This window comes from Chlamydotis macqueenii, chromosome 8 (assembly GCF_036417535.1).
Source record: "Chlamydotis macqueenii isolate bChlMac1 chromosome 8, bChlMac1.mat, whole genome shotgun sequence".
NCBI lineage: Eukaryota > Metazoa > Chordata > Aves > Otidiformes > Otididae > Chlamydotis > Chlamydotis macqueenii.
This window is the reverse complement of record NC_141563.1, coordinates 28,782,368-28,808,951: the sequence shown is the minus strand read 5'-3', so window position 1 is coordinate 28,808,951 and position 26,584 is coordinate 28,782,368. Positions and strand designations below refer to the sequence as shown.

At 40.8% G+C, this 26,584-nt stretch overlaps 1 protein-coding gene across 2 annotated transcripts; it reads left to right on the top strand.

Moving 5' to 3' along the window:
• Nucleotides 1-1,747: 1,747 nt before the first annotated feature.
• MKNK1 (MAPK interacting serine/threonine kinase 1) lies at nucleotides 1,748-26,045 on the top strand. 2 transcript variants are annotated; one of them, XM_086753528.1, is made up of 14 exons: nucleotides 1,748-1,842; nucleotides 2,814-2,900; nucleotides 6,581-6,687; nucleotides 9,364-9,462; nucleotides 10,297-10,394; nucleotides 11,817-11,896; nucleotides 13,348-13,421; nucleotides 16,857-16,961; nucleotides 19,945-20,000; nucleotides 20,528-20,623; nucleotides 21,596-21,790; nucleotides 22,438-22,602; nucleotides 23,235-23,278; nucleotides 24,212-26,045. In XM_086753528.1, the coding sequence occupies exons 4-14, from the start codon at nucleotides 9,366-9,368 to the stop codon at nucleotides 24,438-24,440; spliced, it is 1,239 nt and encodes a 412-aa protein (XP_086609654.1). In that variant the 5' UTR covers nucleotides 1,748-1,842; nucleotides 2,814-2,900; nucleotides 6,581-6,687; nucleotides 9,364-9,365; the 3' UTR covers nucleotides 24,441-26,045. The 2 variants fall into 2 exon arrangements, with proteins under 2 accessions (XP_086609654.1, XP_010113590.1); XM_010115288.2 differs by lacking the exons at nucleotides 1,748-1,842; nucleotides 2,814-2,900; nucleotides 6,581-6,687 and having other exon boundaries at nucleotides 9,348-9,462.
• The last annotated feature ends 539 nt before the right edge of the window (nucleotides 26,046-26,584 follow it).

Below are 26,584 nucleotides of genomic sequence, written 5' to 3'. Positions count from 1 at the left end.
CAATATCTCACAAGACTTTTTGTTGGACTTGATTTCAATTTACTCTTCTTTTTTTTTTTTTTAATATGGATTCTGAATTTACCAAGTTTACATCTTTTTATTTAGTTTATTACAATGAGTGGTGGATTGAAATGTCAACCAAACTGAGCATGACCTTATAAAATGTCAATTTGAGTAGATATGGAAAAGAGCTATTTCTTGCCAGGTATATTTCTCTGCAAATGAATCCATCTCCCTCCTCAACCTTATGGTGGGAAATAGCACTGATAACTGTCTCTTAACATAACCAATGTAAAAATTAATAAATCTGGCAAAATTAAAAGCCTCATTCAATAGTTTGTTGTTTTTTTTGGTTTTTTTTTGTTTTTTTTTACTATTTGAGTAGCATGTTTGTCTTTGCCCCACTGCTTTTCCACTGCTGCCCCTCTTCTGTAGCTGTATTGGTCACACAGGAGACTTATCTTTCACTGCCAGATAAAAATGGGCAGCAGTTCTGGGGAAGTAAAGGAAGTAGCTGCAAGAAATAAGGCTACTGGCTAAATTATTTAAGAGAGTGTGGGAAAAATGAGAAAATCCATCCTAATGTAGAAGGACTGTGATTTATCCCAAAGGGGGCAGGAGCAAGTGAGCGTGAGATACAGAGCCTCTGCTGAGGAGAAGCAGCAAGTCAGGTGTACAGCACTGCCTGCTCAGAGTCCCTTAGATGTTCTGTCCTACAGTAAGGTTTTCATACTGTGTCTCCCTAGGTTTATCCCTAGCTCTTGGTTGTTATTACTTTACTTTTTCTTTCCATTCTTAGTCTGGCTTGCTTGAAGGTGCACCTGGCTTACTGAATGTCCCCAAACCCCTCTGCTGTAGCCACAATGCTCTGAAGGACAAGGCATGGGACGCTTTCCCCTTGTCACCTGAGCAACTGCTGGGATATATCAGCACAAAGTTGATCCTGAAGCCAAATGGGAAACCTATGAAAAATCCCTGGCTGATGCAAAATGCTGGTGACGAGCACAGGAAGCAGAGAAAGCAGGCAAGGAAATGAAATTCCACAGTATCTTATTATGCTGCTAGCATTATAGACAGTACATTATCAACTTGTTAAGCCAAGACAAAAATAAATTTTCCTGAATAGTCTTCTAGAAAGTTATCTTTATGACCCCTGCTGTGCCCTAACAGGTTTGTCAGACACAGTACTTTGTGCAAGCAGATGTGAAAGTCTTACTGATTTTTTTTTTTTAACTCACTAGGGTCTTTTCAGCAAAGGTATCACCTGAGCAGCATGTGCTGAATTTTGTTTGTTAATTACTCTGGTTTTTCCACAAGCACTTCTTGGCAACCCTGCCGAGGGATGAGGGGCAGCAATACAAGACGGCAGCCACTTGGCTCTTGGCCCCAGGCTGCCACAGAGGGTCCTCAACCTGCCCTGAGGGACCCTGCACCTTGCTGCCACAAGTGAGGATATGGCCAGGTGCATATCCCTCTTCGAGGAAGAAGATTGCAAGCTGCCAGCCTACTTCGGGGAGCAATGCCCCGAACCCCCGTAACGTCCCCACCCCTGGCGCCTTGGCAGCACTGCGCCTGCGCGCAGCTCCCCCTCCTCTCGATACCCGTTTGCCGGCCGCCCGCACTGCGCCTGCGCGCCCGCCGGGCTGCGACCCCCCGGGCGGGAAGGGAATGGGGAGTCTTCTCCTGAGGCGCATGCGCATAGAGGGTGGGCACCCGCTGGCCGGGCGTGCTCGCACGGGGCGGTGCTGCGCATGCGCACTCTCCCCTCTCCACACACCGGGGGGGGACAGTTTTGGGAGCCGGGGGCGCTCCTGCCGTGGGTCGTTGGCGCTTGCTATGGAGGTGAGGGCGTTGGGATGGCTGTGTGGCGGTGAGTGGGACGCGTCCCATCGCCCTCCCTGCCTCGGTGGACTGAGGGGAGCCCTGAAGGGGAACGGTCGGCGCCTGCCGGGCTCCCCCGGCTGCGAGCGCGGGTCTCCTCACCGGGGCTCGTCCGGGCTCCTCCGAGGCGCGGGGGACAAGGGCGCCGGGAGCGGTGGCGGCCCTGGTTGCTGGGACTGGTGCCGGTGGCTGGGGATAGCTGGAAGGCGGTAAAATGCCTGTAGCGCGCCCGGCCGCAGCTTCGGGTCTCGGTGCCCTCTCAGCAGAACCTGGGAGTTTCCTGTGCTTGGAGCTGGTTGTTCCCCGAAGGCTTAAACTGCTCTATTTCATACCTTGTGTGTTTTTTTAATAAAGAGTGGTAAGTCTATAAACTCCTAAGGTGGCTGCTTGCTATTAAGGATATTGCTGGGACAGAGAAGAGCAGGTGAAGGTGAATGAACCTGTTCTTAGATTTGATCACAAGTAATGTTTTAGTTCTTCATGTGTCATTCATCTGTCATAAAACAATGAAACCTGTCAGCCCCTGGGAACACTGAAAATCTGTCTAGAGTTAATCCAGACTTTACATCTCCGGTATCCGTTGGTGTGACTGGGGTGACCTTCTGAGGCAGATCAGAAGGAAGAGAAGCAAACACAAGGCAGCGGTACAGACCTGGTGACAGCTCGGCTGCCGGTTTCAGCAGTGCGTGTGATAGTCAAAAATTAGCCCGTTCCCCTGATGCCATTGGCACTTGTTTGTGAGGTGTCAGATTTGTTTAGAAATAAACCACCCTTTTGATTTTTTTTTTCCCCTTTTATAAGCTTACTGCTTATAAAAGCCTCTTTTTCATCCAAATTTATGCCCTACAATTACCTTGGAAAGATTGGCATATGCTCTGATAAACTTTGAAGAACTAGAGTTTGACTTTTTAACCTTTTTTTTTTCAAAACAGAGCTGCTCTTCATGCCTTCCAGGTGATGGATGGAAGAAAGGCAAAATGCACTTGTGGAGCTGAACCTCTTCCACTGCAGTTCTAAAGGTAATTGGGTTTGGTATTGGCAGCCTTCCAGCTAAAGTGGATTTGGGTGCCTTGGACTCTTGAAGGTTTCTTGCCATTGAGTATTATCCATCACGGCATTATTTCATGGTATGGGTGCTGTATCAGTACTCTCTAATGCTTTCAGAAAATTTATTTACTGTTATGAGGAATTTCCTGTTGCCTTCCAGTACCTTCCTAGTAACAAATGTTAAGACACCGGTACAAATTTTATGTGACATCAAATCTAAAAATGCATTGGAGTGTAATGGCTATTAATTTTAGAGTTGAAAGTACAGAGGAGGGGAAAAGGAGAAAATTCAGTCTTGCTTCAGACTTTAAAACCACATTTAGTCAGATTAACTTCTCCGAACAAGGCTGCTTGCTAATACAGGAGTATGTTGTGTAGCTTTTCTTCCAGTGACAGATGTCATTATCTGATCGTTTGTGGGGTGTGGAGCAGGAAATGCTTATCTTGTATCTGTATGAAATTAAAAGTTGTCTTGTAAGAAGTTTTTCTCTTTGGTTTAGACTTGAAAACTATCAAGGGAGCTGAGCAGGATTAGAGGAGCTAATTGACGATGCAGAGAGAGTCTTCTGAGAGTTTTTGATGCCATCAGATGTAGAAGAGAGTAAGCAGCTTACTGTTTAGTAAGTGGCCCTCAGATCTTACTTGCCTTTTATGTATTCTTAATTTAAAAGTGCTCTAGGGGTTAGAGAAGCTTTGAGTAGTTGTGTCAAAGTACTATTGCAAGGACTTTTCTCATTTAGAATATGCGTGATCTGGAGTTTTGAATAATTTTCCAGCAAAGTTCCTGCTGCACTGTGATGGGAACTCTTAAATATGAACTGTCTTCCAGTGGTCAGTGGTGTTAAATACCTTGTTTGGCTGTACTGCTCTGTGTGAAGGAGGGAAGATGGTCTTCAGTGCGATAACCAGCGTGTATGCCGTGTTGTTCCCGACAAGGCTTACCATTTGCATTTATTTGTTAGCCCTGTGAAATACATTCTATTATGTCCTCTCATCCGTGTGGCTGCCTCAGAGGCATGTTGTCCTAGAACAAGAAACTAAAAAATTACTGTGTGTTTTTAAGCCACCTTCAGTCTCATTTGTTACCCTCTCTTGTTAACTCGTAGCAGGGTCAGCACGCTTGTCTTCTTTGCCTTTTTCTTTCACATGGGGATGATGGCAGTTCTTTTGCTGCCATTCTGAATGATAGCTAATGCTTTTAAAAAAATGCATGTGTATCCGTGTAAACACAGGCAGACCTCAGCGACAGCTGCCACGTCTGCAGCATGTGTGCTAAAATACGCTGTTTTCTCCCAACAGGAGAGGGAAAGGAGTGCTGTGTGCTCTCCTCACCGTGAAGGTTCTCCCTGCTTTCCTAGTAGTAATCATGGTGAAGTAATAAATTGGGGTGGGAGTAATCTATTTGAAGTGACTTTATGTGCTATCCTGCAAAGTGAGATCCACCCATTGCTGGAGGGTTTGACTCAGAACCTCAGAAACCCCATGCTAAGTTTGCAAGGGAAGTGGCTAGCTGAGAGGATGAAAATTTAGGCTCTGCAACTTGCATGTACAGGATCATAGAATGGTTTGGGTTGGAAGGGACCTTCAAAGGCCATCCAGTCCAACTCCCCTGCAAGGAGCAGGGACATCTCCAACCAGATCAGGTTGCTCAGAGCCTCATCCAACCTGGCCTTGAATGAAGATAAGGTGACTCTGGTCTTCTAAAAGTGTGACAAAAATGAATCACAGAGACAAGTACAAAGGTAAAGAAAAAGGTTGCTGTAACCTTTTCTGCAGAGTGAGGGATTTTAGAAGGATGGTGCCAGCTGTTATACTCTGTAGGTGTTACAGCAGTGCCTCTGCAATGAGGCAAAATTGATAATTTTTCTCAGACTTGCTTTTTCATGAAATCAGATTGCTTGGGCTTCCTGTGGACTTTCAGCTGTTCATTTTAAAATGTTTATACCCCTGTATCTTATGGGGAAGATGTTGGAATGTTTTTAAGTTCTTCTTCCTTCATGGATAATTCAGATGAATGAATTAAATGATACTAAAAGTTTTCTTGTAGGTGGAATGAGACGGTAACTCTGACAGCTAAGAAGGAATTACGGTAAACTACTGTGATGATGAATGACCTGCAAGAATGCTCACTTCTTACAATTTGAAATTAATCTTACTTAATGCAGTACAGAATGAGTATTAAATAATCTGCCTGTGGATTTGGCACAGGACTGTCTTAAAGAATTGGGCATCCTTCCTTTCCAAATTGTGTTTCTCTTGAACTGTAATGTTACAAGCACAATTCATCACTATGTAGTCACTTTGTAAAGGTAACTTTGATGATTCTGAGCTTCCTGCAACTAGCAGATTTTGGCCGAATCAGCACCTGCTGAGTTAGTCCTGTTTCGTTATGAGCCACATCTACAGGAATCAAAGTGTTGCTGGAGAAGGGAGGGTCCAAGAACCATGTGAGCAACTGAGTTGGGAAGAAAATGCGACTGAAGTCTGTTTCCATTTTGTTTCTTTGTCCAAAACTCTGGATGTCTGAAACTTTACAGTGGCTTAACTTTTTTTTTTTTTTTAGGGGGTGGGGGTTTGAGCTCACACTTTTACATTTGAAGTCTGAGAGTCATTACTATGTCCTGCTTTTGGAATCAAGGGACTTACTTGTGCCTATTTTATTGAGTCTGTCAGTAGCTGTTTGAACAAGTAAACAGTGGCTTTGAAAATAAGTGTAAGTCAACAGAGAAGTTGCTTGCTGTTCAGAATGTGCATACTGGTCTGCCTATTGTTCTGTTAGTCAACATAGTATTTTTAAATCTCAATTAGAGGAGCCTTATCAGAGATCTCGGTGGACTTTTATTTGGTCTGAATAAAAAGCCTTTGCTTTTACAGTATCTATGGGACAGTAATATATTTGTAATTGCAGCTGTTTAGGTACCACCTCAGTGGTCTGAAAACATGCTGTGCCAGCACATCAACTTTGAGTTTGTTTCATCTATTGAATTCCAGGTTGAGGCTGTCCTCTGTGAATCCACAGAAGGCTTTGTGTGAGGCTCCTGATTCTTCCTTTCTTCAGATGGTGTTACCTGAACATCACTGCCTTGTTTGCCGCTTGCTAGGAGTGAATTCAGTACTAGTGGTACCTGTTCTCAGGAGACTTTTGGCTGTGGAAAATGCCTTCTCATGCTCCTGGTCTGTTGGAGCCTGTTTGGCTGCCTTCAAGACCGGTTTCAAGATATACTTGAATTTGGTTCTGTTACGGCTGTAGTTGTGGTGCTCTGTCTTGGCTGAGTGTTGATCTAGATTAGGAGAGTGAAAATTTTTGTCCATTAACAGTAATTCTGTATTTTATATCTAAACATGTTATATTATGCAATGTTATAACAAGAAGTAATGAACACCGTAAGTCCCTCGATTGTTTTAGCAAGACTGGAACGAGGGGTCTTCTCTTCAGTTGAAATGACTGGAGCGCTGGAAATACCACTGTGTTTCGCATTCTGTTCTTAAGAGTTATGAAGTCTTTAATGCAGAGGTGTGCTCTTGCTGTGTGCTCACATGAAGCCCGGCACAACAGGTTCTTGCAATCTTTTGAGACTCTGGGCACTACCTGCATGTATGTAACAACGTTTATGTGATGTCGGAATATAAACGTGATTGTGTTCCTTTTCAGCTGCAGAACAACCTGGCTCAAGCAAGACCCAGTTTTGAAGCAGGTGGTGGTACCTGGACTCTCTGCTTAAACTGCTTTCTTCCGTTGAATTCAAACGCACAAAAAAGGTATCTTCTTAATAGAAAAAGGCATCTGTACTGTGTTCCCCAGTGCTTCCTGTACGTGTGTGTGCTTGTTTTCTAAAATAGACCCTTTCTTCCTTTGGGAGGCAGTCTAGAATGAGAGGGGAGTTATGTCTGGGTAGTGGGTTTTGGCATGTTTGTATATGCAGTGTTTGAAAGGAAGATGAAAGGTGATTTAAGATCTGGATGAAGTGAAACTTGTGGTAATTGTTCCTTTTCTTCTTCACTTGGCATTGTTTGCATGTCTTCTTTACAATAAATGCTTTTGTTCATCCTTTTGAAGAGAGTTGTAGAGACCACAATAGCAAAAGGGAAAGACTTTAACTGTACCTTCCCACACAGGCTCTGAATAACGCGTACGTTGCATATTGCCTCAATACTGAATTATGATGATGATAACAAATTACAGGGCTTCAACAAAATTGTATCTAAGACAGAAACTTGCTCTCTTTTTGCTTGCAGTATGGATTTTGCTGCGTTACGTTATCCTGTGAGCAATAATCCTGACCTGACTGGAGGAGGACAGATCAGAATTTCAACTGTTCCCAATATCTTCAGCTTTTCTCTGACTGCTACTCAGACAGTAGTTATTAGAGAACAGTCTGACTGTTAGAGTTGAGGGGGATGTAAAAAGTGCTCTTTATCAAAGGTTTGGCTAGTCTGCTCTGAACACCAAGTAGCATTCTGCTCCCACCTCCCTGTACTCAGCCGGAATAGATCACAAAGTGGGTGGAGAAGTTGGTTTGGTGGAAGCAGGGCTTCAAAACTTTGGGCCGCATTGAAAAATGACCTTAAAATGATAACAGTTAAACGTTCTTGGACTTGACGTGTCCATGGGCCATTTCCCTCCAGAGGTGTTCATCCAGTCTCTGAGCTTTCTGTCTGGCAGAGTGAGCTTCCTCAGAGCCTCTGAATGAGGAATTGTCACCACCTAGTCCTGCAGTATGCAAAACGCCTCAGCATTGCTTGGATGATTGAGGCATGCTGTCTTTCAGTGTCATCAGAAACTCTTTGATATACAGTCACAGAAACACCAACATGTCTCTGAAAGCTTGAAAAACCTCTAAAGCATTTGGCTGGGCTAAAGGCATTTTCTTGTCATACCAGCTGCTACTGGTACAGTAAAGTACTGATTCATTATAACAAAGTGAAGAATGAGAATGAAACTGTGATACCTTTAAAGGAAAAGCTGTGTTGACAGAAGTGAATTACACAATGATGTGAAATAGCAGACCAGAAAGGTAATAAGAATCTAATATAGCAAACATTTAATGCCTGTCTGATAGCAAATTTGGTCGAGTCTATTCGTTGAAAACATCACCTTTGCAGTAATTTGGTTTCTGTACACATGACTAGTGAACTTCCTGGTTTCAAGGAAGCAGTTCTCTGTAATTTAGGAATTGAGTCAGACTAAAGGGAACTGTGAGTAGTGAGTTACTAAACACCAGACTGTAAATATCATAGCTAACTGCTAGAGTGCAGGAAATGGTTGTGAAGAAATGTCAGCTGTGCTAAGATGCAGGATTCATCCCATCTTTTGCTAACTTTTAGTCTGTTACAAGCTCAAAAACAGTGTGATATTTGAAATGGAATAGAACAGTCTGTGTATGACTTGTTGACTTGCAGAAGGTCAGGTCATTAAAATGACTTATTTGGCATCTTCTGGAAATCAAGCACCTCTTTCAAGCTGAGCAGCTCTATTTCTGAACAGCTTCATATGTATCATTTCAATCCCAATTCTGAATAACTTCTAACACAGGTCGGATTGAAATCGAGGAGAGCTGGAACTTGCTGTCAAAGGCCAGCCTTCTCTGAGATAGGAGATAGGTTAGCTGTGTGAAGCAGCCGCTGGCAGAGGAAGTGTATGGCAAAGGTTTTAGTTAGGCCTTCCATAAGAATATGCACATGTGTTTTTCTGCTGCATTATTTTGTATCAGTGAATTGTTATCTTTCACTAAGCTCTTGTAACATCTGCAGCTAGTACTGCAGGAAAAAAAAAGATATCTAAATGCTGTAAACAATGCTGATTTTGGAGCATAAGTTATCTACTGATCTGTGGTTTGGAAAGGCACGTTATGTTTCTGTGAGAAATTTTTTTTTTTTTTCTGGCCTTTTTGTAGTGTAAACTGACCTAGATTGCTCCTTTGACCTGTTAACTCCTGTAGTTGATTTGCTTCACCAGGTTGTTTGAAACTTCCCCACACCTTCCTCCTGTTTTGGAAGCTTATTTTCTTAAGCTGACTTGAAAAAAATCTACTTGTAAAACAGTAGAATAGGTCAAAGAATAGCGCCCGTGTGAGTGCTGTAAGTGCTGTCTTGCATCGGGGCGTCTGTTGTGTTGTGGATAGCTCATGGTGGCTGTTGACAGGGTTATTCCCATGCTTTGCTTTACTGTGCTGTGAGAGGAGTATTCCGTATAGATGCATAGTTATTTACTTCTGTTTTTACATTTGTTTATCAAACCTCCCCAGAGCTGTTAATTAGCACTCAAATTGTCTTTTTTGGTTTCATCTGATAGTTGGGGGAAAGGTGGCAGCCTGTGATGAAGACAAGCAGAGAAACTTTTGGATAGCTTAGGAACATAAACACACAAGAGCACGTTCATTTTCTCCTGAAGTAATCCATTGTGTGTTAAAGGCATCTTTATGTTCTGCCACACAGAGATGGTCAGCAGTCAGCCTCTCCCCATAGCAGACAGTGGGAAAAGGAAAAAGAAAAAAAGAACCAGAGCCACAGATCATGTCCCTGGGAAGTTTGAAGGTTGGTGGCAACTTCTAAGCTTTTAATGGTAATGGTCTGTTTTCCCTCTGCATTCTCAGTTTTCTTAGCTAAACATTGCTTTTTGGCAAAAATTATAAGTTAACGTTTCTGTTTTTCTTTATCCTCGATGTTTCGGTCTTCAGTCTGTTTTCTCTCAGTGGTGAAGTCTGAGTCCTATTGATAATCTATTTTCTTTTTTTTCTCTTTTAGTAGGAACAGTGCTAATGTGAAAATGTTTTGATTGGATAGATGTGAGCACAAGTACTGTGAAGCATTGTAGGTAAAATACAGTTCAGTGTGACAAAGCTGACTAGTAGAAAACTTCCTAGTGGGCAAGTAGCATTGTAAGGTACATTGCAAATCCAGACAGTAGCAGTCTTCTAGGTTTAAACATTCAAATTTCAGTTATACTTAAACTACTATTTCTGCATGTAGATTTGTGTGGCAGGTATTTTCTGATTGAGGAGTGAAATGTTCTTCACCTGAAAAAATTGGGTCTGATTTTTACGTGAAGACAGGGAAGGTGGATGTGATCATACCAGTTGCTGAGATATAAAATGTTTCTTGTATGAACAAACTTGTAATTTTGATGCTGGAATGAAATATACTTTAAATTTTCCTGGAACTTGAAGAGGGGGAAGTGAAAAATGAGACATAATTAAGGCTGGCACATCTACTATAATAGTGCATAAATCTATTTTCTGTTTTCATTACCAAGGGAATTTTTTCAGTTTCTGTCGTATGAGGGATGCTCCTCAGATAAATAGCTTGTCTTGATGTTATTCACTGAAATTCTTTGGCTAATGTGTCCTTTCTGTTGAATTTCTTTGGCAGACTTGTACAAACTGACTGCTGAGCTGCTTGGTGAGGGAGCATATGCCAAAGTTCAGGGTGCTGTCAGCCTCCAAACTGGGAAAGAATACGCAGTAAAAGTAAGTATAGAATAAAAGCAGCATCACTTCTACCTGTAACGTGTCTTCCCTCTCCTAGTATCTCAGTGAAAACTTGTAATAGAGTGGGTAATAGCAAAAGCTTTTAGAACATTTTTGATGCTTGAAATGAGCTTGCTTTATAACCGTTGATATATCTGTCATCTTAAGAATTGTCCCTCTGGAGTGAACTGGTGTATCAGCCACAGACAGAATTCACAAACAGTAAATGACTGTGTGATGGTTAGGTCTCAGGGCAAGCTTTCTTCTCGTGTCCTGATTTCATTGTAGTCCTACTAGTTTTACTCTCTTTTTATGAAAGAAATGGCCGAGTCATTACCTAGCGTGGCCTAGCAAATAATGCAAGGTTTGGAGAATGCTGCTTGGAGTCCAGAGAGCACCAGTTACGGCCATTAGTTCATGTAAGGATTTCTTTTATTTTTTGATGGAGGTGAATCTTCTGTAATACTGTTATATTAAGTGTTAGGGCCCATTTACAGATTTGTGGTTACCCTGAGCCCCCCATTTAATTACAAACACAAATAATAATAATAGTAGGAAAGCTTTATGCTTGATTCTTTTGCAAAAACTCTAGGCACAAAATTTTAAGCTCCTTTAAAAATCTAGTCATATAGATGCTGTAATTTTGTGAGTACACTGTAGAATTGCTCAAGTTGAAAGTCTGGAATAAACAAATGGCTACATTATGAATTAGACATGATCAGATAACGAGTTCCGTGTAGAGAATGATTGCCCATTCTGGAGACCTCTGAAAAAATGAGAAACCGATACTGGATATGGATGGTGGTAGTATTTGTAGTAATGTCATTGAGCTTTCGGTTCCCGTAGCAATCATTCAGTCTTGCTCTCTGTCGGAAGCCCTTGTCCTTGTTCTCTTTCACTCTGAGGAGTGTGTGAAGGAACGTGACTTCTGATGGCAGTATGTTTTCTTTAACGTTAATGTTAGGTCCCGTTATTGGGTCTCCACGAAGTTTGCACTATGGACCAAACTCTTGTTTTTACTTTGTACCTAAATGCCTGTAATGACAGATTTCTTATTTTTGACTGTTCACTGTCTGATGTGACTCATCTATTTTTGTTAAAACGTAAAAGGATATCCTTTTCTGCACATTGCAGAGTTAAAATGGCGCAAGAAAAAGCTTGCGGGAACTGGTCAGTGACTGTGTAACGTGGATTTAGTTCCTTTCTTCTCTTCCTGTCCTCATTTCTGTTGTCCTTTGAGTGCCTTACAGAGCTCTGCTGACACTGTAAATTAATGACAGATGAGAAATTAAACAAAGATGGAGTGTTTCTTTCTGGTGGGCATGCCTGAAATTTAAGCTTTAGACCAGTTACCTAATTCCAGAGCCACATGCACAGTTTCTGCAGTAATTTTTCAAATATGAGCTCTAACTCTTTCCACAGATCATTGAAAAAAATGCTGGGCATAGTCGGAGTCGGGTTTTTCGTGAAATAGAAACGCTGTACCAGTGTCAGGGTAACAGGTAAGTATAGGGTCTTGTGTCTGTTTGTTTGTTTATTTAAAGTATCTTGAATATTTTTTTCACGTTTTTTAGCCTCTTGTGTGTGACTAGGTTAGGAGATTTGCAGTAGTCTCCTTAAAATTTAGACTTAACCTATTCAAAATAAGAATTTGCCCTTCTCTTACCTGTGAAATTTAGGGAAATATTTACAAATTAAAAGTCATGTAACTCAATTATCAACCAGGTCAGTGTAGCCTGAATGTGCTTCAGTGATGCGTGGCTTTTTTCTGAATGAGGAATTAACATTTTGACATTCTCCCCTGTGATTTCACCATCAGCAAAAGCTGACCTGATAGCAGCTGCTGTTGAAAGGAACAGTCTTGCTGTTCCTTTCCTTAATGTGTAGTTTGTCCTCCTCTTTGTATCAGCCTTCCTGCTTTTGCACTGAAACTCTTAGATCAGCCAAAAGCTGACTTAGTTTTCATTTGGATGTGTGCTGACTTCACATAGCTGCAGGATGAAGCAACTTTTGAAGCTGCTACTCCTGTCTGAAAAGGAGGGAAGGGCTATGCAGCCAGCGGCAGCATGCTCTGTGATCAGATTTAGCCAATTCTGCAACATCTTTAGGCGTCTCTGTTAATCCAGAATGTATACAACAGCTATTAACTGTACTACAGCTGTGCAGCACATATTGAGCCTTTTTTTTTTTTCAATTTTTTTTTAGTATAACACTTGATGATAATTTAAGAACAAGCCCATGAGTTTGGTAAACAAGTTTAAGTTGTGCTATAGAGAAGCAGATTGTATCTTTGCTCTGTGTGTGGTTAAGAGCATATGGTCATCTAGTACATGACTGATGGAAAAGCTCAAGCTCTCATGACCACGTGCAGAACTTGGATGTTGTGTGTACTGTAAGAACAGAAAAATCTGACTTAGGTGCTTAACATTCTCAAGGCAACATGAGGTGTTTCTGTTGTGCTGCAAAGACTGTACACTAGCTGAACAGGAGTTAGTTAGTCTAAAAATGGTAACTAATGTGCTGGATTTAATGATGTGTTGACAGGTCTCCGAGCCCTGTGTGTTCTGCCTTCTGATTTCCAGAGAGGAAGAATGACAATTTAATTTTTTTTTTTTTTTTTTGTTCTTCCCTTCAGCACAAATGCAGTGTTCTAAACTTTTAAATACAACCTATTACTAGTTATCTTCCTGTCAGTTGAGCAGTAGCAGAACTCTTTCACAATCCTGTCTGCTGTTGCCTATTTCTCCCACTTAAATTTCAGTGTGAGTTGGAAATGTGGTTTTAATGCCATAGGCAACCAAAGGAACTTGTTTAATTAGCACTTTCGTTTTTGGTTACTTCTGGCACTTCCTGATTATCTGTGCTGAAACTCTTAATTGTTCTGTTTATACTTAGTGTCTGTTTCTTCTGTTTTTCCCTCTTTTCCCTTTTTTTTTTTTTTTTTTTTTTTAAGGAACATTTTGGAGTTAATAGAATTTTTTGAAGATGACACAAGATACTACCTTGTCTTTGAGAAGCTGCGAGGAGGTACTGTGCAGTAACTGTGCCTTTGTTTATTGAATTGTCTTGGTGCTGTTTGTCTCAGTGTTTTAAAGTAGAAAATTAAGAGCTTATTTTAAATGCTTGAGAATTCTAAGACAAAGTAGTAGTAGAGGAAATAATGTGCAAAGCTTCAAGTATGGTATTGGTGGAACTGGTCATGTATTTGCAATCCCTTGCTGTAGTTAAGTGATGGAAATGTCAGCTCTATTAAAGTGGAAGCTTTGGAATCTAGTTAGTAGGTCACGGTACCTTCAGGCAAGGGGAGACTCACAGTATATCAGGTATTACGCATGATCTTAGTGCAGCATCTGGTAGCACTTTCCCTTGATGTAGGATTGACTTTATTTCCTGAAACTCACGGAGCACTGTTGCAAAAAACATCTTGCTTCTGCCTCAGGTTTCTGTAATTGTGAAGCTGTCTGTTTGTGGCTGTTTGAAGGCCAATCAAGTGGGCATGTGTGGTCACTGATCTCCAGCATTTAACACTCTTATTTGGGGAACAAGAAGGCTCCATCAAGCACTTTGTGGACTTTCTCACTTGTCTGTGTTGAGCATAATTACAGTATCCATTAATTGCGTGTTTGTGCAAAACCACGAGTTAAATGTGACTCACCCTTCAAAGAAAAACTGAGTTTCTGTAGGAGTTTACTTCTGTCCACAGAACATCATCTGTTGTCACTGGTCAAGTTGGTTTTCAGTAGGAAATCATATGTGCAAGAATGCAAGAAATGCAGATCCTTTGAGTATAGACGCAGAATTTTTTAAAAAGAGAAGGACTTTTTTTTTTTTTTTGAATAAAAGCTTTGTTTACTTTCCCTTAAAATTACTGCATCATTTCATTGTGATTTCCTCTGACACTGTTCCTCTTAATGCACAGACTTCTCTGACAAATGAGCTGTAATAGGGCTCAATTGGGATGAATCTGCATTTATTTGCTTTCCATCTCTACATTCTTCCATTAGTTAACCCTCTCCTTTGACTGTGAGACTAGAGTTGTCAGTGCACCCACACAGCTGTGGGGAGGATAAAAATCCTACACCTTCTTCCCTCTTTTAGTGACTGTTTGTACAATGGTCAACTAGGGCTGAGACTGGTTTTCTCTTTGAAAAATGTTGGCGTTTGAAGTGTTAGGTATGTGGGTTTGAAGAAAGAAATAATGGGAATTAGGGGTCAGACCAGCTTCTGATGCACTGCAGATTCTGATGTAAGCAGCATGGCTGGCAAGACTGAGACCATAAATCTTCAGTGCAAGCCTTACTTTAGTAATGCCACTCTGAGTCTGATGTTACCTGCAATGCTGGGCTATAACTTGGGCTTTCCATTTTCAACTTTGCTTTCCTATAGCTGTGGTAACTGAAGGAGCTCTGCTCCCATTTTAGCTATGCTCCCATTTAGCTATGTTCAGTTCAGCATGATATGCAGAAGCCATTTAATATCCTTGCCTGACAGCATTTTATAATTGAAAGTGTTAAAATACAGCTTATTGTGCTGAACTTGTGTGATTTAAGAGTCCTTTCCTCCTTTTGTGGTTTGTTTTTTTTTTTTTTTTTTTTTTTTTCCCTCTGAAATGCATCTCGGGAGGTGCTATGCGATGCTTTCTCTCCAGTGAATACTGAAGAGATGGTAACGAGTGTGGCAGGAGTGCCCTGCTATTCTTTCTGTTTGTGAGATTCCTCTACGTGGGCTGAATGTAAAGTCTGTAGAGTATGTTTTCATTGATATTGTTATAATTCTTACCTGAGAGAGTTTGGAACATCTACTCTATTCAGAAAGGTAATCTGAAATAAACCTGCTGAGTGAAATGAGCGCTTCAGGTGACTCACTATTGTTTCCTGCAAAGTCTGGGGTCTTTTCCACAGGGATGGAAACATTCAAGAACTGTTATTACTTTCGAAAGGTATAAAGAACAACTGTACCAGGAAAACCCTTTGAACTCTATGTCCTTAAGAAATCTGTAGCAAACTAGAAAGTGGTGGTTTTGGCAAGGGAAACCTTCTGTAATTGACATCTGATAACCTGCTCCAAAGTGGCTTCCCCCCACCCATCTGACACAGCATATCTGTGTATGTCTGAGTCTTTTGTGATATCAAAGCATATCTGAAGAGTCTTTTTTCCATCTTTATTCTTTTTGACTGTCTTCCCTGTTTCCTCGCCGAATCCTCACTCTGAAGGAGTGGCAGCAGCATTGCTGATGTAAGAACAGGAATTGTCACCATAGAGAAGAGGAGGTTTCCTTCCACATCTAGAACTGAAGAATAAAAATGAAATCACTTGCGATATAAAATGTTTACTGTATTGGGGGCTAATAACAAATGACAGTTACTTCTTGAATTTCTTTACCTGACTGCTTTTTAAAATATGCCTCTCTGGGTAAGAAAATGGAAGACAGTAGTAAGGCTACTTAGTGGGCTTGGATCTCTGTGAAGCATGTTTAATTGTTTTGTTTATAGACATTTTTAATCTTTTGAGAAGATTGATGGAATTCACTTAAAGAAGTTAAGGAATCCAACCTCTCTTTACCCTTTGTTAAAGGGATACCAGTGGAGCTCTGCCTACAAGCTACCAGTCCTTCAGTATGTTCGTATTGGAGTGGTCTTTTGTCAGATTTCATGTCCCTGGGCAAATTTTGCCTTAAGTCGGTGTGTGAGCCTTACCTTGATGTCAGTGGGAGTCTTAATGTGTATTTAAAGGTAGAATGTCTTTTTATTTTGATGGTGTTGAGACAAAAAAAACCTGTATACTTGACTTTCCTTGTGGAGTTTCAGTTGTCACACTACACAAAATGAGGAGTGTTACTTCGAGCATGGCCATCTGTGACATGGGGGAGGGTGGGTTTTGCTGAAGTGCTGTGTACGTCCTTGGCTGATGTTTGAGTTTACTAGTGCTATTAGCCAGTCTCTAGTGTTCACAGTGTGTGGGAAACAGACCAGTCATGTGCTGGGACAGTAAAAAGTGATTGCTTCTCACGGTGTGCCTGAACTAGAGGGCTGCAACGTTTGATAATTATTTTGTACCATGCTTAAGTATTGAAACTGCCCAGTTGTACCTTTTTCTTCATAGTAATTCCCCTCTTTGGTCTGTGGAAGTTGCCCACTGTGAAAGGCTGTTAGAAAATACAAGAAATGAGGTTATGGATTCATGATACTTGGTGCTAGTTCATCATTATTTTCTGAGGCTCTTTTCATATAAAACATGTGATTGTGACACTTCAGTTTCTGCCATGTAAACACACTAGGGCAGAGAGTTAGTTGCAAATAACTTTTCTAAATTCCTTCTTGTGCTGTTCACACTAAGATCAGTTCCCCCTTTGTGGCAGACTAGTAATGGCTAGTGTGTTTTTATCCTTGTATTGACAAAGCCTTTTCTCAGCCCAGGCAGCATTCATGCTAAGGTTTTCCCTTTCACCTATTGCTCTGACAGGTTCAATCCTGGCCCATATACAAAAGCGGAAGCACTTCAATGAACGAGAAGCTAGCAAAGTGGTGAGAGATATTGCCTCTGCTCTGGACTTTCTTCATACAAAAGGTAAAAGAAGGCTGTGTCCATCTGTACTAGTTGATGTTGTAGACTTAAGTTATGGAGCATATTTTATCTGTAAGTAGGCAGCCTTTGCTAGTGTTTCTATGTACAGCAATGCCAGATGACTTATGCTGTTTTCCTCTATAGTATTATTTTCATAATGTAATCAGTTGTGTTAAGAAGGTGTAGCCTTTTGAAGAAGAAAAGTTAAATCAACATCTAGGGAGAATTAACGTCAGGGTTGAATCTGTTTGCTTGTTTGTGTTACCTAAGCCACCATGTAAAGGTTACTCAAAAGGAAGCTAATACACTTTTTAATTTCCTCCTATTTCAGGTCTACAGAGATGCTTTTCTTTCTTTACCAAGAGTGTCTGCTGGTTACAAGACCTCTTTGTTTGTAGTAGCTTTTGGTCTCCCAATTTAGACTCTCACTGCTGGGTTGAGAGACCTGCAAGTGAACCATAGTCCTTGTTTGAAGGTGTCCTCATTTCATTTGGGATTTGCTCAGATTTAAAAGCAGTTCTGTTTATAGAAGTTCTTTTATGTTAAAATGTTTTCCTGCTGCTTTTTCTGCTTGGGAGTACTTTTGTTTCATTTCAAGACATCTGTGTGCATTATAGTCATACCAGGGGATATATTTGTGTTGAATGTAATAGATACCTTTAAAATCTTATCCTATGTCATGGTTATCTGGTCTTGCATAGGTTAAGAAACTTCAGTTAATGTTACACTGACTGCCTCTGAATAGAATGGTATGTAATTGGAGGCTGTGTTTATTGGTTATTTATTTAGATATGTTTTTCTCTCCATTTATTTTGCCATTCTGATTAGCCAGGTAGATCTCAACAGATCTATGTGTGCTGTCTAAGTTATTTAATACTGGCCCCAGTTCAATGAATGTTTAATTGCAGGCTTTACCCGTAAGTCACAGGACTGTGTATATGCTTGAGTTGGAATCACAGCATTGATACCTCAGTAGGTTGAACCAATTAAAAAGAAATCTGAAGCAATGCAGAGGGAATAAAGAAAGTGGTAAACCTGAGGAGTATGGATCTTGTCCCATGTTGTGAATGTATTATGAGAAGTTAATTTGCATGTGGAACAAAACTTAGTTTGGATTAAGGTTTTTGGTACTCTTCATAGCCTATCTATGCAGTAACTCAACTTTAAACCTGCAGAGAGTGTACTCTGAGTACTGATGTTTAGAAGATTTTGACTATGAGATATTGGGCAAATAAGGAACAGCAATCTTGGGCTGAACATGTGGAGAAGAAATACTTACTTGATGTGTTAGGGCTGTAGTAGATTTCTTAACAGCAGAAAGCGTAGGAACACTGTTCAAGGAAGTTTGACATTGACTCAACTAATATCTTTCTGTAGTTCTTTCTTAGCTTTTAGTTTAAATTCCCTTTTCCCCAAACAAGATGGGAGTGATTCATTAAAATGGCTTTTGAGCAGCAATCCACTTTCTTGTCGTTTGCTGTGAATTGGTACAGTGGGGACGTGGCTTGTGGAATCGGCTACAGCACCATCTGCTTTCATTTTATTGTTCTCTTTATGATTCTTCCATGTGATGTTAAAATAATTAGTAAGTATCATACAGAACACTAAAGTAACAGGAAATTAAAGCAGTTTTATTGCACAGCTCAATAGTGAAGTGCTATAGCTAGATGCTTTAAAAAAAAATTTGAATGAGGACTCTCATTCTTTTGCCAGGAGTAGTTTAAACCTCAGCTGGATAATAATACTGCCTTACACCCACTTGTGATACGTGTGCTTTATTGCTAATAATCCACTGGAGGAGTGTTTAAAGGCAGTTATTTTCTCTTCTCAGCGCTGTGTGCAACTGCAAAATAAAATGTTATATAATCAGACATTTGAATTCAAACTATAATACTAAAAAAGTGCTGTTGGGTTTCATATTGCAGCCAACCATTGGGAGTTTTGTCAGCCTTGCTGCAAATGTCACCATGGGCCATCTTCATTTGTCATGTTTCCAATCTTCTACGCATGAGCAATATGAACTGCATCATTATAAAAGCTCGGATTCCTTTAGATGAGTGCTGTGCTATGCTATTTAATGTTATATTTTAAGTCATATCTTGTGGAGTCTGCTAAAGAAAATACATTAGAAACTCCCTTACCTAGAATTTGGTGGGATTTTTTTTTTCCTCATACTCTGAAGTAGTATCAAGTGTGCTTGGAGTATAATTTTTTTTTAAGCAAAGCTAAAGTGCAGTTAAATTGCAGCCAAGCTGCTCATTTGATTTGATTTTTGGTTCTCATTTTCTGCCTTCCCATTAAGTTTCATCATATTAAATGGAGAACTTCCAGAAATTGTGTATTTAAGCGTTTGAAGAACTGCCACCTTTGCATGTAAATTCAACAGGTCAATAACTTTGTGTTTCCCTGTTGGGTTTGCCTGTTCTGATAGCAGTTGAATGTGGAAGTCCTTTGGTTGTTCTCCTTTGGCCTTTTCTTCTGCACCTCCAACCAAATCCTTTAATTTTACTTCAGTAAAGAGTACCTCACTGTTAAAGAGATGATGTTTTCAACTGAGCCCTCAGGGGTTTTTTTTCCTGGGGAGAGTGTCTTAGGTACTGTCTGTGCTGGTAGGAGTTCAGCGAGCCACCAATCGATTCTTCTGGAAAGAAGGACCTTGCAGTAGAAGGCACAAAAATCTTTTGACTAAACTGTGTACACAAGTAAACTTGCCTACAGGTCAGTCATCTTAATAACCTGGTACAGTGTTAGCAGGTTCTTACTTGCTTGACTGACTCTCATGTACATTTAACGATGATAAAGCCATAGCAGGATGCAATAGTGACTTTTAACAAACACACTGTGAAATTCAGTTATTTGCAGTATTGTTAAGGGGGGGGGGGCCTGTGTAGTAAACTATTTCTCAGGCCACCTTCTAATAAAGAGAGGTAATGAGAAGTAGAACAGGAGAATATCTTCTTTAATGGATGTTTGTACTCTTGTTTAGGTATTGCTCACAGGGACCTGAAGCCTGAAAACATCCTTTGTGAATCTCCAGAAAAGGTGCTACTATGGTCTCTTAACCTTCTAAAGTGAATTTTTTCAACTTGGTTTCCAAACACAGCTGTCACATTCTGTCTTTCTCTTCTTGAAGACTTTTGAATCCATTAGTGATATTCAACTAAATTTAATAGAACTGAAGCCCAAAAGAGATTAAATTCTTCTGTTAGCTGTAAAAATGTAAGCATCTGGCTAGAAGATAAAAAGCCACTTGTTCTTAAAGAGGGCAATCTGTTCTGAGGCAGAACCCAGATGGAGAAGCAACATTTACAGGCCAGTTGGTCATGTTACGTGTAGTTCCTGAACTGCCCCAATGTGTACTGGTGCTTGTCTAGCCAAATAAAAAATCAGCTGGGACAGAGGAGGCAAATGCAAGGAGTGGAATATCGCTGTTAGAGACTGGGTTTTATTAGTCCTCGTGCTAGAACAACTTGGCTTTTGTTCTGGGGTTTTCCACGTGGTGCTGTATTCATATATATTACGTTAGTCCCAGTCTTCTGGACCTCTTACTGTTTTGTCCTTGTTTTTAGATATCACCAGTAAAAATATGTGACTTTGATCTTGGTAGTGGGGTGAAGCTGAACAGTGCGTGTACTCCAATAACTACTCCTGAATTAACAACACCGGTAAGAGACCCGCTGTGGCTTCACATTTTCTCTTTTCTACCATAAAACAATTTTTTCTTACCTCCAGAGGAGTGCTTCCAAAGGCCTTACTGCAGCTGCACCCGGAGGTGGATAGTGCATTTCAAGTGGGTGTATGTGTGATAAATACTGTCTTGGTTACCTGGTCATAGAACAAATACACACAAGCACCGGAACTCACTGTGTTAACTCTCCTGTTGGTCAGAAAGTAACAGGTTGATCCCGTTTCTCTCTTACCCCATCAAATGAGGAAGCTTTTTGTGGAGGTTTTTTGTGTGCTTATGGACTGAGTTTGAACCTTAGTTTTGTGTTCATTTCCCCATATTTGGGTTGTGTAGCTGAGACCCCTGAGCTAAGTGCAGTGCAAGCTCTGTAATCAGTGTATGGCTTTATAATACACGTTAGTTTGAAAAAAATACAGTGCTATGTTTTTGGCATTACTGTGAAAGAAAAATCTGATAGTTTTGCAGGAGTGTGTTACAGAAATCGCCTCCCATCATATACTTGTTTACTTTCTGAAAAGCTTGATAACTAATGGATAAGATTTAAAAACCTGAAATATGTGAATTAGTATTTTGACCCTCTATAAAGGATCATAGATTCATATGGAACAGCTTATGATTCTGCTAAAGAACAGTAGGAACTCCTTTGCCTTCTGTTAGGTCTCTGTAGTTCTTAAACCTGAAATGTGTTAATTTTGTCCTGTGCAGTATGCTCACAAAATGTTCCAAAGCTCTTGGCAATTCTATTTAACCTTTGAGGGATGCAACAGTTGTGTTTTGGCTTAACAAAATGAAACCTACAGTGAAAGCCAGCAGTAAACTTTAGTAGTCCCTGATGCCTGATTCTGCTTTTAGACCAAGCTGCCTACTATAAAGAGAGGAGAATGATAAACCTGAGTCTTGTTTTGATTTGACTCTCCCTATAAAAACTTGCTTGAATTCATTTTCCTAGTGTGGGTCTGCAGAATACATGGCACCCGAAGTGGTTGAAGTCTTCACGGAGGAGGCCACGTTCTATGATAAGCGCTGTGATCTTTGGAGCCTGGGAGTGATTCTGTACATCATGCTCAGTGGTTACCCACCTTTTGTGGGCAACTGTGGCACAGACTGTGGCTGGGACAGAGGAGAAGTCTGCAGAGTTTGCCAGGTGAATGCGCATGTCCTGCGCTTACTTGGGAAAGTGTAGTTCGCCCCGTTAGCTTAAGGTGTAAGACTTGCCGTAATGCCAGCAGCGAAGAGCGGTGTCTGTAACCCAGCCAGTTATCTGGAAGGATAAGCTGTCACTGAGAAGTGAGGGTGGTAATATAGAAGTTGATGATACCTCTTTCTAAAGTAAGGTTGGGCAACTTGGCAACTGCCTCTTTCTCCTCCTGATGTGAGGTCTCAGAGTTTCTCCTCGTCCTCTCCCCCACCTCTCAATTCTTCTGTATTCTGTAATTCTTGGTCTGGTTTATGATAGTCGCCACAATTCCTCACATAAGTTGAGCCCCAGGAAAGCCTCCATGCAGGACCTGAGTTTATTATTTCTAAAAACTGAGTACATTGGCTGCACTGTTACAGAAAGGGTGGGAGAGGTGTTTTCAGTAGGCAATGTATCGCATCCCTCTTGGGATATGCTGAGTCACGCTGTGGAGCCGCCTGTCACTCTCCGTTGACTCCTTAAGGAGACTGGATGGTTTCAGCTGTCACCCACCACATTAGGGGGATAAAATTGAGTGACAAGAATCCCACCTGAGAAGTCTTTTGGCTGCTTTGTAGTTGCTATTTAAATCACATAAATTTTCCTTTACTTAGAACAAGCTTTTTGAGAGCATTCAGGAAGGCAAGTATGAATTTCCTGACAAGGACTGGTCGCATATATCCTCTGAGGCCAAAGATCTCATCTCAAAGTTGTTGGTTCGTGATGCCAAAGAACGACTTAGCGCTGCTCAAGTGTTGCAACATTCATGGGTTCAAGGAGTATGTATCCACCTTTATATTTTTTTTAAAGGTTATTCTTTTTCTAAAGTGACAAACAAGCTGTTCCCTGTCTGAACTTTTAATAGAGTCGTTGTGTGTTTTAGTGCTCTTATCTTGATTAATTAAACAATACACAGTGGCATTATTCTTTCTGGAGCTCTGTGTGGTAAATATTTGGATGAATCTGTCAGGCTCTAAGTGTTATTTTAATTATTGCTTTATGCATTGTAAATGGCTTTCTTGTGAATACCAAGCACTGCAGTACACAGATTAGTATGTTACTCTTTAATACAGTACTGCAGGATGCTGGTAGCTGTGGTTTTAAAAGAACAGCAGTGTCCTCTTTTGCTTTAGTTCCCAGTTCAGGAAAGAAGGGATTAAACCCTTTGGAGACCTTCCAAACCTTTAGTCTTATACCTGCAAACTGTGATATTTTCTTGTGAGGGGAGATGGATTATGAAACGTGATTTGTAAACCAACAGTGATTTGTAAACCCACAGTGAATTAGCTTATGTGCAATATCCATCAGTTGTAAAGATTTGGGGGAGTCACCTGTTTTTTCACTCTCTCTGGGGAAAGCTTGGTTCCCAGCTGCTAATATGTAACTAATTTTTCTTCACTGCTTCTTCTAGCAGGCTCCTGAAAGGGGATTACCTACCCCTCAAGTTCTTCAAAGGTAATTTTTTTTTTTTTTTCAAATGTCTGTGACCTTGGCCAAGAATCATTACTGAAAGAACAGGGAGAGATTGGAGGTGACAAATCAGAGGGAAAGATCCCTGATTGAGAGTGGAACTGCATAAATGTGCAGCACTAATTTTAAGAACATCAGAAATATTAAAGCTCTGGTTTTTCTTTATGATCTGATCTTGCTTGTTTGTGGAAAAAGCATTGGAGAGGATTCTTGTGGTGCAGTGCTAATCTTAGACAGGAAAAAACGATGGTTTTGGCAGTTTGCTGCCCAGGAGAGGAAGAAAGGCATAAAGGCATGTGTTATCCAAAGAGACTTCTTTCTGATGGATGAATAATCATCATATACACACACTTGGATCTGACTTCCACTGTAGTTGGTGGTAATTGCAGTATCAATTTAACTGTGAGCAGGACAAGCCTCATTTAAAGTGATTTGATAGCAGATTCTGTATGCCAGAGACCTTGAGTCACACATCTCTGTTTCTATTTCCATGCCTGCCATTGGTGATTCCAGGTGGTTCTTCCCATCAGAAATGCATTTCCTTAAGGCAGATGTGCAGTTGTAGTGGGATTGTAGTTCTCTGAAGACAGACATCAGTGTTGCCCCATATGCCTGTCCTTTTTTAACATGTGGAAATTAAGCATGGCATCTCAAGTGGGTTCCTGGGTTTACATCAGAAGTCCTTGGCAGAATGAGAACTAGAACTATGGCTGTTTCCAAAATCCCAGAGTGTTTTTGTTACGTATTGCTGGTCCTCACAATGAGGGGAGATGCAATATTAACTGGTCATTTTGCCTGCTATGTCGATGTTTTGATAGGAGCAATACAACTGCGTGGAAATAGATATTCTGCTGTGAGGGTAACCAGGTGAAGTGACTCTGTGTGAACTGAAACTGCTTTCTCCTTTTCCCTTGAAAGGAACAGTAGCACGAAAGACCTGACGCTTTTTGCTGCTGAGGCTATAGCCCTTAACCGCCAGTTGTCTCAGCATGAGAACGAACTCAGCGCAGAGCAGGAGAACGTTGCCCATGCTGTGTGCTCCATGAAGCTTTCTCCTCCATCCAAGTCCCGCCTTGCCAAGCGCAGAGCCATGATGCACGCCACCAAAAACAGTGACTTTCAGCCAGTTCCCCATAAAGCCTTTTAAACTTCCTTCCTGCTATGGATTGGCAAGATCAGCCTATGTTCTAATTTGGATTTTCAGTGCTGATAAAAGCTTCTCTGCTTCTGACTCTTTGATTAGAAGCTTGCTCTTGTGATGTGACTTGCAACTTTGAGGGGACAGCTTTTTATGGGAATGGTTTTTTTGCCTGTCAGATTTGGTGCATTAAGATAATTTAACTGATCTTTTTAAAGTGGAGAAGATGGGTTTGCTGCTGCATTATCTGAGGTGATAAATCACTAAGCTTTCCTTATTTTCTTCATAGAAGAGAATGCTTTAAAATGTAAACTTGAAAACATCAGAAAAAATCCCCACTTTTCTTGCTTTGCCTGGCAGAGCATCACATCTCTCCCTGCCTATGGCTGCTCTCCATGATGCCACATCTTGCAAGGTGCTGCTGCTAGTGTCAACAGCAGGAACTGTTTTCAACCAGCAGTGCCCTTCTCTCTTGTAGACTCAGGAAACAAAGATGATGACTGGGTGGATCTCTGTCTCCGTTACTTTTGTTGGGCTCAAGTTGTACGAGGATGATACTGTAAAGGTGCAAGGGTCGCTCAGGCTTGTAGAAATGAAGAGGACCAGGTTGCTTTTTTTTATCCGTTTGATAGTTTGTGTGTGAGCATGTGGGATGAAAGCTGAGGATGTGTTATTTCTTTATCTGACATCTTTTTGTTCTTAACTAAAATGTCCTCCATATCATCTCTCTTTTTTTTTTTTTTTTTTTGTCCATTGTTTCCCCTTCTCTGACAGTTACATTCTTCAGTCTGATAATCACAGTATAACAGACTGTTTATATAACAGTTTATATTTAGTATCTATTTCTTTCTATATTAATGCAATCCTCAGTTATACCTTACTTTCTGTAAACCCGTATTTTTAAGTCTTTTTCTGTGTGTTACCTGGAGTTCTTGATGTGAATGGACAGGCTTCAGTGAATTTTGGTGTGTGAATAATTTAAGATTATCAAATGCAGAGGTACTGTCCAAAAATGGTGATGCAGCTGTTGCATGCTGCTTCTTGCAGTGATGTCGGGCTGGGTGTCCACTTTTTGGCTTCCAGTTTTAGTTCTGTGGTGCACCAGGGGTCAGGAGTAATTTGGAAGGGTACTGGCTGAAAAGCTGAAGATTTTTGCCTGACCAAGATGAGGTGTCCATGGAAAAGGACATGGTTATTGAGCACTTTCTGAAATGCAAGCTGTGAAAATTGGGCCACTGAGATGCCCGACATGATGCACCTTAAACTTGCCAGCCATTTCTGAAACCCTTGTGCAGGGTGGAGAGGGGGAGGAGGAAGGCCCCAGGTCCCAGCACAAAACCCTCTCAAACAGAATGAGAAGGAATAAAGTAGCAGATCCAAGAAGCACTTGGAAACTGAAAGGTCAAAGCTGAATGTCTTGCATGGCCTATTCAGAGTGGTTTTACATTATCTTTTAGCAGTGTGCATACAGCTATTTTTATACGATATACTGTATTTTGTGACTAATATTAAAGTTGTTATTTAAAAGATTTTATACCATGTGCCAGTGGACAGATTACAAAATGTATTTTACTTTGTTTTTATTAAAATGTTTTAAGTTATGGATTTAACACATTTAGCAGTTCTGTCTGGTTTTTTTCCTCTTGATTTTTGGTGACATCAAAAAAAAAGAGACTTACTTCCTTACTTCTCTGGGTGACACTGGATTTAAGACAACTTAAGTCGCTGAAGTCTAAGTGTACTTGCTTCTTCTGTGGCTGTATTGCTTTATCAGTCTCTGGAGGCTCCTGTGATCTCAGCTTTCTTGAGGTAAAATGAAGATATGACTGCACAGAGGGCTGGATGGGATCCTGTGATCTTTTTGACCGTAAGATATCAAGTAACTTGAGGGCCAGGGAGTTCAGGACAGTATCTGCGCTGTTACATTTCGTGGTCTTCTGTTTTCATTTATGCATGAAGCAAAAAGTCCTGAAGTTTGAAGAGGCATTGATTTAAGTCGGTTGTTCTGCTCCCAGGTGTAGTCTGGTTTTGACTGCCTCTTGCAGAGTAATTTTTTAGTTTCTGTGGAGGTCCATGGTTAAGAGTTTATAATGGCCTTTGGGTGGGGAACATCGTTTTGGTGGAGAGGCGAGAGATGCAGCTCTCCCCAGTGC

Excerpts from the sequence above, each read along its gene's own strand:
- MKNK1 (XM_010115288.2), top strand. The coding sequence starts at position 9,348 with ATGTTCTGCCACACAGAGATGGTCAGCAGTCAGCCTCTCCCCATAGCA. Across the intron at positions 11,897-13,347 it reads TACCAGTGTCAGGGTAACAG|GAACATTTTGGAGTTAATAG; the intron begins GTAAGTATAGGG and ends TTTTTTTTTAAG. Across the intron at positions 13,422-16,856 it reads CTTTGAGAAGCTGCGAGGAG|GTTCAATCCTGGCCCATATA; the intron begins GTACTGTGCAGT and ends TTGCTCTGACAG.